The sequence below is a fragment of the Platalea leucorodia genome (genome assembly GCF_965183815.1).
Source record: "Platalea leucorodia genome assembly, chromosome: 15".
Taxonomy (NCBI): Eukaryota; Metazoa; Chordata; class Aves; order Pelecaniformes; family Threskiornithidae; genus Platalea; species Platalea leucorodia.
The window spans coordinates 6,374,819-6,388,475 of NC_138837.1; the positions used below are offsets into that span (position 1 = coordinate 6,374,819).

Genomic DNA, 13,657 nt, shown 5'->3' on the forward strand with positions numbered 1-13,657 from the left:
TGTGAGGCTGGCCGCGGAGGGAGGACCAGAGCCTGCAGCTGAAAAATCTGTGAGCAATTGAAAGCATTCCTGAAATTGGTGAAGTGTTTCTGAGTCTGCCTTTATCATTAAGTTATTTTGAAGGGGTTGGGTAGTTGAAGGGGGGCAGGGGTGATTTTTTTTGAGTTTGCATTTTAGTCTGATCTTGGATTTACCAAAGACGGATCTATTTGGGCAGGCACTGGCCTGGCAGTGATGCATCTCACATGCTGTCTGGGTTTAAAAAAACAAGGGGGGGGGGGAATGGGAGAAAAGAAAGAAGAAAGAAAACTACACCAAAGTTTTGACTGGAAACTCTGCCATTCTGGACAAGAGCGACTGCTGAGAAGTTGAACTGTTCCACTTAGTGCGGATCAGCTGAATAGCAGCCAAAGCTTTTTTCTGCCCTTTTCAGTTATTCATATCACTCCCACCATAACAGCCTTGAGGAGCTGCATTTTTTTGTCTGTGTAAACCCAGAAGACAGTGTGTCTATTGACCCTCTTGCCGTTTCTGGAATGTGTCTTAGAAAATTGTTCTCAGCAAAATATCCTTCATTCTTTTCTGTATTGGAGACCGAAATGGCAGAAAGTGTACTTGTTTTTTAAAAAATTCTCCTAATAATCAGTTGCCTTTCATATTGAACCAAGTTTTGGGGGAGAAGGTGTACGCAAGTAACGCTATACAAGGATTTATTGTTTTGAATTCTCTGAGAGGTTGCATGTAATGCATAGCAGCTTACTAACATTTTCTCACACGTTCAGGACCGACAGTGCCCGTCATAAAGATGTCCATATCCCCTTTCTCTGTTAAATTTTCCTTTTCTGACTGCTGTTCAAAGGCATAAAGTCCTAGGATTGATTTCAGATCAGCATATAAAGCTTTACTAGTACTGCATGTTTGCGAGACTATGGGGAACTTTCCTTGTCTGTAATACTTCCGTCTCATTTGGATATGCAGTGATTACTTACGTTGCATCGTATTGCTAAAATGCAGGATTATTCAAGCAGGTGATGAGGAGGTTCAGACTAAGTATTATCTCCCTAACATGGGTTACTTCAGAGTAAAAGGGTTGCAGGGTTAACTTTCTTTAATTTCTTATTTTCAAAGGGAAGGAAATATTTCTGTAATTACTTCAGTCATGAAAGATTTTAGCTCATCCATGTCCCACCCTGGCATCTGTCATTTAGCTCGAAGCTGCCATCTCTGGACTCCTGGTGGAGTCATTTAAACATTTGGAACTAACTGTTGATGCTGTTTGAAAGTCTGGTTTTTGCAACTCAGTGGTTAGGTAGAAAATCTGCAGGAAATGTGGTCAAAATAATCTTGAGAGAATAATGGTTGGTTTTTTCCTGCTACCTTGTAGAAGAGAGAGAAGCCGTAGTCTGTGTTGCCAGTTCACATGGCTACTGAGTTTAGTGTTGTTTTTCATATAAGGTAAGTGCTGTTAAGGCTGACTTTTTAAAAAAATTTTTTATTTTTAAAAGCACTGAAGACAGCCACAGTTCTACTGATCTTTTTCTTTTTTCTTTTTTCTTTTTTTTTTTTTTAAATCAACCATTTGAAAGCCCCGCAGTTAGCTACTGCCCTGTATTCTCCCCCATCAACTAGCACGGCTGTCTAAAGGAAGGAAAAAAGATGGGGTTTTATTATGTTTAATAGCAATTCTGTGTAAGTTCGGCGAGAAAAGAGGTCACACATAAGAAGCCTTACCTGCTGCTAGTGTGCTTTTAACGAGTTCAGTATATCAGAGCTACGCTTTCTTTACCTGGAGTTTTCTTTCAGAGTTAGTTACAGAAAACGCTCCCTGGTGTGACGGTGTTTAAATCCAATTGCCGTGATGGTGGAAACGTGAAGTTTTCCTGTATGCTCGTTGCAAGGTTAATGGCGCTGCAGCTACTGGGCTGTCCTTCATTCTTGGGAGTGCTTTTCTTGATGAGACGTACATTGGCGTACGTGACCTTTTGGTTTTGTTGCTGCCATATGAGCTCAGAGAAGAACTGCCTTAACAAAACCAGACTTTGGAGAGGAGGCAATATGTATGCGCACTGTGCATGTTCATTTGGGGGCAGAAAGATGTTACAAAGGTACGTTCTGGGGGGGAGTGGGCAAAATGTGTGTATCCTTTGCAAATGTGTGCAGGAGCACGCGTTTGAAAGCAAACTGCTTTTCTGCTCCTCCCCACAAATCCCCCAAATGTACCTACCCTTTTCTGCTTTTTCGTGATGCCGAAAGGTGACCTCATTCCTTCTTCCTTTCAAGAGGGGAGGGGATTTTTTTGTTGCATTACGAGTACCTAGCCTTGACATCTCTTACAACTGAGTAATCTGGCAGTCTGTAGAAAATCTGGATCGTGGTTTCACATGTGGTGCTGGAACCGTGAGCTCTTGCTCAGTCGTCCCTGCCCAGCTAAAGGAGAGAGTATGTTGACTGAAAGCTGCATCACATTATCATCCTCTTATAGCTGAAGTCATGGTCTGGTTTTCCAGAGACCAATTATTCCAAAGCCTTTCCTCCGAAAAATACTGTTCAGAGCAGATATTTTAACATTAACTCTAAGAAGCCCCAAAAAATACCTTCTCTGAAGCTGTTTGCATGCACCAGTGAGCAGTAAAGAAGGCAAACATTTATTTTCTGTAACACTCAACTATAAATTACTCCTGAAATAGCTCCTGTGACTCTGTGCAGCTCCAGGCCACTGTATCCATTACTCCGAATGTGAAACTTAATGTCATCGGCTCATTTTTATCATTCTGTGCTTCAGCAGAGTGCAGGCACCTAGCTATAAAATATAGTTCTGTTAATACTAGAAGTGATGATGTTTGAGTAAGTGACATACTCAAATGAAGTAATAAAAAAATTCTAGACTTTTTTTATATTTTTATTTTAAGATCCAAATACCTCATTGGAAAAATATTTAAACTGTTTGAAGCTTGCCAAATGCATTAAATGGCCAGGAGAAACAAAACATCGCTGGGGCTCTCATACAAAAATTGTTGGTTTTGGAATGTACCCAGTTTTACTTATCTGCTGCCTCCTCTTATGTGGGGCCAGTTAAGATCGTTTTGGAAACCAAGCGTCTACTCCTGTATACATTTAGCTCAGAGTTACTTTGCTCATATCCGACCGATGAGCTTGCTCATGAAAATGAACTCTGATGGCTTAATGTTTGCTGGATCTGCCTGGAAATGCGTAATAATGGATTTCTTGTTTTTCTGCTTCAACAATAGAGTCAAGGGACAAATTCCTGAGTTGCCCTATTTAAAAAAAAAAAGAAAAAAATAAAAAAGAAAAGCCAGCTGTACGAGTGGGACTGGGGCTGTTGTAGAAGTCAGCTCAAACAATGGGTTGCTCTTAGGTAGATGAAGAGAATGGGCCTCACAAATGGATGCTGAGCTGGAGCAGCTGGGACGTGAGGAAGGGGTTGGGCGACAAGCGGACGTTACCCTTACAGCTGTCAGCCTTTCCATGGCTGACATTGTTTTGCTGGTAAATTTGTGTTTGTAGTACAAAGCTATATTGTTTTCCACTCGTATTTAATGTAGCTATATAGGAGTGTGTGGATGATAAAGTTTAATAAGCTATATAGCACTTGGGCAGAAAAAATGATTGATATGGCTTCTTGGAATTTCACTGCAGCAGGTAAATTTTCTGAAGTTATATATGCATCTGTTGCAGGGGTTAGTGGACAGTTAAAACTCCTGGGGAACAAGCAAAGGTGAAAGTTTTGGTTTTGTTTTTTTAAAAATTGGATTTATTTAATTGGTTATAGTTTCAGTCTTTTCCATTTGATGCTACTGTTTCATCTCCTATTATGGACTCAGTGTCCAGCATTTTCTCATTGTGCTTGAATTATTTTTGTAGAAAGAATGTGACGGGGATCTAGGAAATTCCTACAAGTGACTGTGCTTGCAAAAGAAATAGCTGAATTGAGGTGAAATAAATTATTAGGTGAGATGTGCGAGCTGGACAAATGGGAGGGAAGCCTGTTTCTTTGCAAATTGAGATTTGAAACCTTCTGGCAGAAATTGTTACCTTCCAGTTATGATTACAAAAATGTTCCATGATTTGGTATTTCATGGATTTATTGTCAGGAAACTATTGTCTGCTTGGAACAGTTCAAAGAATAACCCCGTTCTGAACTGTTTTTAACAGGAGCCCACTTAGAATATGCTAAAATTAATTGTTGTGCTGGCTTCCCTGAAACACCCCGAAATCCTTTAAATGAGTTTTAAAGTGGTCTTTCTTTCTCCTTTCTTAAAGGGATTATTCTGAAATTGAGGGAGGGATTGGACCACAATGCTTTCTGGATGCTCCCAGCACTGTTCCAGGGCTAGGTAGGCAGCGGAGGGCGAGGAGGCTCCGTGAGCGCCTGAAAAACGAGTGCAAACTCAGGATGGTTTTGATTCAAAAAGCCAAAGCCTACGCTCACTCCGATCGATGGCAGAGCTCTCGCCGGAGCAAGCATTTGGTCCACGGCCGTGGAGCAGGCTCTGCTGGGGCAGGTGGGAGAGAGGGGAGCTTCAACAAGTGGGTGCAGGACAGGGAGCGAAGGCACATGGGTGCAGGGAGCTGGGTAGGAAGGGAAGAGGAGGAAGAGCCGCTGTATGAAGGCCAACAGCAAGGAAGGAAAAGGCAACTAAAATAAACAGATGGGATAGACAGTAAGGGAATAATATTGGGCAGTGAAACAGATAACAGAAGGCCTTGGGAAGCAGAATTGTAAGGGGAGGAACTGGAAAATACAGAAGGGTCACTCAGGGACAGATTGTTCTAGGGAAAGAAGTGAGGTTAATTGCCCAGTGCTCTGCTATGCTGGGTAGCGAAGCAAATCATCTCTGTGGGTAAAAATAGCAAGGCAGTTGTCTCAGCTGCTACTCGGGCTCCCCTTTCCTTGTGCACTTCATGCCAGCGCTACTCAAGGAGGTGTAGATAAAGGACTTTGCAGAGAGCGCAGTGGGAGCATGTGTGAAGATGTTTTGTCGTGATCATGTTGGCTAAGGCATGCGAAATGAGACAAAACCATTTTGGGTTTTTTGTCGCTTCCCTTTCCCCCAAAAATACTGCTAGCCAACAGGTACGCAGTTCATTAGCGAAAAGGCGGTGCCATCCAACAGGGCACGCGGTGGAGCACGAAGAGTGTCCGCAAGCGTACAGAAAGCGTGCATGCCCGTTAAGCGGGCTAGTAGAGGCGCAAACTTGTTTCGCTGTTTTACATGCAGTACGAACAGAGGTTGTTCATGGAACGCAAAATGGTTCATGGAAATAGCATGTTGTAACAAGAAAAGAACACAGCGGTGTGCACACTGCAGGCTTATGCTTGATGTAGACGAACTGTTCCACAAAATAGGAGTAAACCAAAAGCTGAAGTGTTCAGAGACCCGTATGCGAATGCTCCTGTGCTGCCTACTGGTAAGGATAGTAAGATGAGGAGTAACACAATGCAATTTCTTTCCATGTAGTATAAATCATAAATTTCTTTTGGCATTTCTTTAGGCAAGACAGCAAGCCCAGCTGCGACATCAAATGGCAGAAGACAGCAAAGCGGAATATTCTTCCACTCTACAGAAGTTCAACAGTGAGCAGCATGATCATTACTACACACACATACCAAACATCTTCCAGGTAAGGGTCACTGGCACTGATCTAGAGCAGCTCATAATCTTGTGATAAGAGCTGAGGGGCGTATTGCACATCGCCTCAATGCTATGACCCTGTCTTTTACTTTTTGGTGATCTTTGTCGCTGTTAGCAAATTTTATATGCAGTCTGCCAACACAAGAGATGGAGAGCTTGGTAGGATAAATAGTCCCTTTCTCTTAGACTAGATATCAAGTGATCAATAATATATGAGGAAGGTGACATTGAATTGTCGTGACAGATTATGATAGTCTTTGGAGTCCTCACAACCTTGCTCTGTTAAACTCTTGTGTCCGTGCAGCTGCGGAATGAGAGCATTATTTGCATTGTTGGGGCAGGAGTCAGCTGGGCGTCATTACATCTGTAAAGCCTCACAGCCCTTTATTAACCTGTCTTCAAATCGGACTTCACAGATGTTTAAATTTAAACCACAATAATTCTGCAGTAGTGAATGTCAAAGGGTCTAAGCAAACTTGCTCATTATGTCTTAGGGTGCCTGAAGAAAGACTGTAGAGAAAGAACAAAAAAGCCATCAGATTTATACTGACTGCAGATCTGAGTTTGTGCTTGACTGAACAAAGAGAGATTAATGTAGTAGAAGAGAAGTTCTAAATGACTGTTCCATTGTAATGGGTCATAAGCATCAGAAGTGGAAAATACAACCTCTTTAAGGGAGCAAATGTCACATGCTTCTCATCTGATGAGAAATAACTGATATTTGAGTAGCAAATGGGCATTTTCTTATCCGTTGCTGGAACTTCTTAGCTAAATGGACACCTCCTTTTTTGCTTCATGGTATTTCAAATCAATGTCTTGAGGTAAATTATCCCTGGCATCAGATATAAAATTCTTGCAGTAGATTTGTATTTACCAGATCTAGTGTTAAGCGCTCGGATTTGTAGGTGAGCATGCTTAAAGTACTTTCACTACCAGTGCACCAGTAAGCTCTAGTGCTTTCTTTTAGATGTTGAAATAACAAGTTGTTTTGTAAATTATTTGTTGCTTGTGGATCTGTCAAGGCAACGGGGATTTTTAAGTCGACAATGCTCTGTAAGATTCCTGCAGTCTAATGTGAAACAGGCACTTCTTGTTCGTGCCCTTCTGTATCCTGTTATTATCTGTCACAATAGCATTATGCCACATCCAGTTTCCCTCCGTTGTAAACGAGAGGTCCATGGAATAGATGCTGGAGATCGTGGCACTGAAGCAGTTGAGCAACAGGGAGCACGTGTTGAGGAGCCCTGGTGTGAACAATACATGATATATAGGACTGCCTATAAACCAAAAATTACCTTCTAGGGAAAAGGAGAGGGGGGGACATCAAGATTTTTGTTTGCTTGGATTCTGCAGTGGTATGAAAATAAGAGCTTTCAGAACATGTGTAGAAAATGAAAGAATGTATTGTTGCAGAAATTCTTTTAAAAGCCTGAGGAGCCATCCTTACAAAAGTCTAAATCTGGGGTTTTGACAAATCAGCATTTTTTAACATAAAAAGTTAATTGAAAATTTCCCAGTAATAGTAACAGAGATTACTTTTAGAATGGCATTTTGATGTTTGAGGGAACAATATCACTTGATGCCTTCATGAGAACAGCTGTCCTAGTTCGTCTGTTCTTAAAAATATATTTAAACCATAAATCTTAAAGCAGCTGATGTATGCTGGGGAGAAAAATTGGTTGAAACTGTGAAGTTAATCTTGGCATTTGATCTGAATGTAATGTAATGTCTTAGAAAATACAAGAGATGGAGGAAAGAAGAATCGTGAGGATAGGTGAATCCATGAAGACTTTTGCAGAAGTCGACCGCCAAGTGATCCCTATCATTGGAAAGTGTCTGGATGAAATAACAAAGGCTGCAGAATCAATCGATCACAAGAATGTAAGTGTTGCGTTGTGTGGATTGTTGATTGTCATCTTTAGTATTGGTCACGTACATGGAGACTTAAATCCTGGGTCCAGGCTGCAGCACGAGAGCTTTATAATCATAGAACTAAAACAAAGAATAGTTTCTTGTCCCACGCTACTTTGTCTGAGGCGGGATGTGCTCCCGTTATTTCCCAAATCTACTTAACGCCCAGAAATGCGTCTACTGCCACGCTTTTACCTTTTTTATTTATTTTTTTTGTTTCTTTCCTTTTTCTTTTAGGAATAGTCTCTCCTTTTGCTAGGATAATTACTTTTTGAAATAACTGTAATTGAAAAATAGGCTTCTGCATAGAATAAGGAAGATACCTAATAATCACTAATTCTTATTCAGATGGGTTCTGTGTCTAATAGTCAGAAAACTGAATGTTGCAGAAATGTCTTCATTCCAGTTAGTTTTATAATAATGGAAGCATTCAAAGTATTGGCTGCATAAATTATTGCAAACGACTCTGGCAAAATTTCTATTTCAGTGTAAAATCTTTCTTTGCAGATTTGAGGTTTGCTAGCAATCTGTAAACGAGCTCTCACAAATCTTGATTTCTGAACATCACTGTAGGAGTAAAAAGAAGCCGTTCTGATAAAAAGGCTGATAAATTGTTCGGTTGAACTTCCTGATGTGCAGTTAGCACAAGGGCAAATGTGTTTTCTATTTTGTTTTCAGAATGATCTGCTCCCTTTGTAAATGAAGTCTCTGCTCTTTCAGCCCTTCTCATGGATCACATTAGTGCTTCAAATACAAACAGCATATGTCTTGCTGGCTGTTTGAATTTCCCATACGTCTTTTTCACTGGAATCTTTTCTGAGCTATTCAGTGCCCAGAACCTGGAGGCTGCCATTAATTGGCAGCATAAGCCTGAGGCTGAAGTTTTGAAATGAATCCGCTACTTTCTGCTCGGCAATTGCTCTCTCAGTGAGCGGCACAGGAGACCAAGGAATCTGAAAATTACTCTTTCAGGGCGGGAGAAGGGGGAGCTGGGGCACAGATTCCCATGTAGAACAACGTACCCTTCTTGAGATCCAGCTTTTGGTGCTGCATGGTGAAATCGTGTTGGGGAGATTCATATCTAAGGCTATACTCTGCTTGAATCTTAAGTGAGGTCTTAGCAAAACACACAGGAGGCTTAAGCTAGGTGTTTAAATCACCATGAATTTTATATTCAAGTTAGTCTCTCTTGCACACAGATAAGTCAGATTGATGGCTCATGTGCACAAGTATGACATTAGAAAACGGTGGCTTTGAGCATTGGTAACTAAGGGATCTCCTGTAAACACCATGCTACCAAAAATGTATTTCACCACATTTATTATATCTGAACAATTACAAAGGGTTTAGCATGTTCTATCTGGAAAACAGTTATGTCCATAAAGGTTCTTTTTTCTTCTTAAATATCACCAAGGATTTTTTTTCATCTCCGGAACAGTAGTTTCTAACTTTCTTGATTCTGATAAAAGTGATATGCTTGTTCCTGCCTTTCTGCAGGACGCAGGTCCTGCTACTTTATAAGGGTGGCCACAGGTGAACGCAGTAGCAATTTAAAAACTGTATCTTCTCTACTTCCAGATCGCGTCCTACTTTTGCCACTAACGCAGAGTGTTACAGCAGACGTTTCCCATCTGACCCCTTAATGTTCTAAGAGGCAAGTCTGGGCTCTCTTAGGCTACCATCAGGGTAGTTTCTTCTTTTCCTCAAAAGATTCAAATTGAAGGTTGTCTCCTTTACTCATCTTTTTCACGCTTGAAAAACTTTGCATAGGAGAGTTGACTCGATCTGAGCTGTGGTCAACTTTGAAAATGAGGTCAGATTCCAGGAAAGTTGAATGCAAGGACAGCTGGTGCTAATACAGCTAGTATAATGGCGAGCAAAACGAAGAGCCTGCTGAGCAGGAAGAGCTTTGTGTGAAACTGCGAGCCCACACAGACATGTGTTTCCCAGCTGGGAGGAGATCTCCAAGATCTGGTAATCATAAACAAACGTACAGTATCGCCAAACCTGAAATGTGTAAGGTCAGACGCTATGACACTGAGAAATGGCAGTGATGCATTTGGAGTTCTTATTTAGCTCTTGGTATCCTTTGGTTTTATTTTCACTTTTTCTACCCGGCTATCACATGCAGAGTTGCTGAAGGAGGTGAGAGGGGAAAATGAAAGCTGTGCTCTTTGTGCAGTAACTTCAGTTCAGAAACCAGAGCTTTAAATGGAACAACCACAACTAATATAGAAGATGTATTGGTCAGAAAGAAAAAAAAATTACAGAGAAAGCACCAATTCTTAGTAATTTACCCTGAGTACCAACTGTGTGTCAGCTCTAGCTGAAAGGATGTAAGAACCTGCAAGTTCTGCAGCGTTTTTTTTTTTTTTGATCTGTCAGTAAAACATTACGAGCTGATGGCAAGTAATTTCTGTTTAAAAAGAAAAAACAAAATAAAAGCAGCAGAACTTTACACTTCATGTAGGTATCTTGGAGCTTTTTGATAATCAGTTTTCAGCTTCAGATAAGTTTCTTACAAACTTTGTTCTATGAAGGAGCGGTTCCTATGGCATCTGTGAACCACCACGTTTTCTAGCATCAGAACTGTGTAGTAAATAGGTAGGAAAGATGTAGTTCCGTGGTGACTTTGACACAGTGGAAGTGCAGACTGCTGACAGCAGGCCTCCTTTCCATGGTCAGCTCCGTGCTCCCTCCCTCTGCGGGTGTTAGTAGGGTTGTGGAAGACCACTTTTCTTCCAGGGCCCCTGTTTCGTTGGATAGTGTTAAGAAAGGGAATGACATGGGACAGATTTACTACTTTATATATTCTCTGCAGCTTAAATATTACAGTTCTGCTTCGTGCCCACTTGCAAAATGGCCAGTCTTTCAGGCTTAGTTACTAAATTTGTAACTGTGTAAATAGGATTGCTTTATGCCCTCACTGAAGTGTATAGAATTCCCGCTAATAGCAATAGAAACTCTGGATTTAGCTGGGAATACCGTTTAGCCCTGTGTTCCTAATGCAGTTGTAAATATGCTTCTTTTTCATCTCCTCTTTCTAACAACTCGAGCAACGCAGAGGTCATGTTGCAAGGGTAAGCTGTAGTGACTGCTGGGTGAACCTATGCAGGGTTTGCTTCAAAAGGCTCTAGCAGCAGATAAAATTAATTTGTTATGGACTTGGGAGTTCCTGTTATGACATTATCTCTGTGATATATGGAACACGCTGGTTATTTTTAGCTCCATTGTAGTGGAAGGATGTTTTGACTAAATGGAAGGAACAGCCTAAAATTAAGAGGAAAAAATGAAAAGCTCCATGCATAGGATAAAATACCAACAGAATAGTTAATATAACCTTGTGTATGTTCATAATCTCTTCTCTCTTCCTTCTTCATCTTGCTTCCATGACTATTATTAAAAATCTCTTCAAATGTTTAGACCTCTAGAAGTTTTAATGGCAGACTAGGATGAGATAATGGAAAGCGTCGTTCTACCTCCCTAAAAGCTGCATAGGATTTTCACAGCGCACCACATAGATCGAGGATCTTAAACCTGGATTTTCTTCACAATCCCAGGAAGACTTTTGCAAAGCTCTTCCTATACCTGTGTTTTGCTCAATTGAGCCTGGCCTCTGGATGTGCTTATATCCCACTAGATTTCTCATGAATAGCGTTTTACCTACGGACATAAACAGAATCTGTGAAATGCCTTCAAAGCAACAAGTTCATCTTTTTTATCTGAGCAGGATGGTGATGCTCTTCTCTAGAGACTAAGAAGATAGTCGTGTGCTGTGGCATAGTTTCTCTAATGATCTTAGAAGAAAACCATTAGAACAGTATAACATTAAAAGCTCTCTTCCGAAGAAGTAGATGAGAAGTGTGTTACAATAAATTTTTTCTGAGTCCATTAGATTTAAATGCATTCAGCAAGCTGAAGTCTGAATTTGAGCTTAGGTACAATTAATTGTGTTTGCAGATCTGACTAGGAAAAATGCTATATATTGTTCTTGCTTTGATTTATTTTTTTTCTTTTCCCTCTGTCAAAAAAAAAAAGGCAAACCCATTGTACGCAGTATACAGCCGGTGTGCGGCTGACCTGCATCTAGCACTCCTCGTAGTGCCAAAAGGGCGTGTGGCTTCGATGACGGCGCCGGGAGCTCCCAGGCGCTGCCCGCACCAAGGTGTCGGGCCACTTGCGTGACCTTGGACTGCTCAGTTGTTCAGTAAAGCTCATAAGATAAAGTCCTGCCGTTTACTGTAGCTGAGTTCACAGGCACCAACTTGTCAACTCGTGGCAGTGTGATCACTCAAGAGCTCCCTTCTATAGGAGTATTTATTGGGATTTTCCACTAGTTTGCTTACAGCTGCATGCCCAGCAGTTCTATACCTTAAATCTCTGTTTTGAGTCACTTAAGTTACCTGTTTAGTGACTGAAGTATGATTGCTTTTCTAGTCAGTAAAGTTAACAGTAATAAGCTCTTAGTCATTTTCACCAGTAGACATGAAAAAGCCTTTAAAAGATGTTTTTATCAGAATTTTTATTTTTGTGTTGGAAAAGAAACAAAGGGAGTGAAAACCTTGCTGGTTGTGGTCATACTCAGGGGTTGTGCAGCCCAGTGGAAGGCTGGAGTGAGGAGACCTGAATTTACTTTTCCTAAGCATCATCTTTAGTTAACTACAATGACCTATGCTTTAAAGATATTTATGTATTTTTTTTTATTTTCCTATATAGACCACAGTCCTCTGCTTTTTATCTGTTGGTATTTTGAGTAATGACTGGTGTCAGTGATACCTTTTCAAAATGGGCTAGAATTTAATTACAGGACTAATGCACTGTTTGAGACGAAAGCTCGCCTGCTTTATTTCCATAAATTGTTTATTTAGAGATCTATTCTGAAACTGAGCTTGTAGCCATTTATGTTCCCAGTTGTAACACATTCTGACTGACATAGGTTGGAAATTTTTGTTCTGTGTGGGGTGGTTCTTGTGTTCTTAACTGCATTTATCACTTTAGTATCTGGGAGTATTAAATTTTACATATTAGTGTGCCTTGTTTTGGTAGGATACTATGCTGCACCTAGGTGTTTTTTTAAAAGCATATCATGGTAGCGAAAGTAGGTCCAAGAAAAGTGCCCTGATCTTGGAGCAGAAGGTGGAGAGACTTGTACTGATCCTGGGCTCTGGAAGGGTGTTTGTTCCCGGGAATGAGACTGGTCCCTGTAAAGGCTGGTTCCCGCACAGGCGAACTTTCTTGTCCTTGTACTGTTTTTCTATGCCACCAATTTGATGACAGCCCTCATCCGAGATGTTTATGCTTGTACTGGATCTGTCCCATTTCAGGATTCACAACTGGTAATAGAAGCCTTTAAATCAGGGTTCGAGCCTCCGGGAGATATCGACTTTGAGGACTTCACGCAGCCCATGAAGCGGACTGTCTCGGAATCCAGCCTTTCCAACTCCAGAGGGGATGGGAAGTCTGAGCCGAAGTTTGGTGGCAAATCCAAGGGCAAGTTATGGCCATTCATCAAGAAAAATAAGGTACTGACTTGCAAACTTGAGCGTGGTGCTAGTACGTGTAGAGTCAGTAACTCTGTCTTGTCTAGTAATCCTGGCAATTGCAAATTTTTAAAGAGAATTTTAGATCCAGAAAGTTAATAACTGATGTCTTAATGTGGTGTTTTGTTGTAGTCTTTGGTTACTTAAGTTTCTTTATATATTTAATTTTTTTTCTCGTATAATTTGTTTAATTATGTTGCAGTTTTTGTATTAATTTAACTTTAGTTGTCACGTCTCTGCCATGGTCCATTTCTGTTCCTAACTCAGAAGGAATTGTATACCACTTACCTCGTGCCATGTGTGCTGACTAACATTGTTACTTTTGGGAAGCTTTAATGTGGCATTACTGTTTTGACACTTCTAAAACTCTCCTTGGCTTTTCATTTGCGTTATCTTTTCAGTCTGTGCACTGGGTTCAGCAGTTGGGTGGCTGGGAACAAGGAATTGCTGCGATTCATTCTTCTTAAGCACAACTAATGGAGCACAACTAACTGAGCAGTTGACTTTTTTAAGAGACCATATTAACTCATGTATCCATTAAACCTTTTTCAT

At 40.8% G+C, this 13,657-nt stretch overlaps 1 protein-coding gene across 6 annotated transcripts in view; it reads left to right on the top strand.

Annotated features, from left to right (window-relative positions):
* The window catches only part of FNBP1 (formin binding protein 1), a gene marked incomplete at its 3' end in the record, with an annotated part of 103,926 nt that overhangs the window by 62,554 nt on the left and 27,715 nt on the right, over positions 1 to 13,657 (top strand). For all 6 annotated transcript variants that reach the window (XM_082327660.1, XM_082327658.1, XM_082327659.1 and 3 more), the window contains exons 7-9: positions 5,515 to 5,643; positions 7,389 to 7,535; positions 12,890 to 13,087. In XM_082327660.1, coding sequence (XP_082183786.1) covers positions 5,515 to 5,643; positions 7,389 to 7,535; positions 12,890 to 13,087 — 474 coding nt within the window. The remainder of the gene's footprint in view (positions 1 to 5,514; positions 5,644 to 7,388; positions 7,536 to 12,889; positions 13,088 to 13,657) is intronic.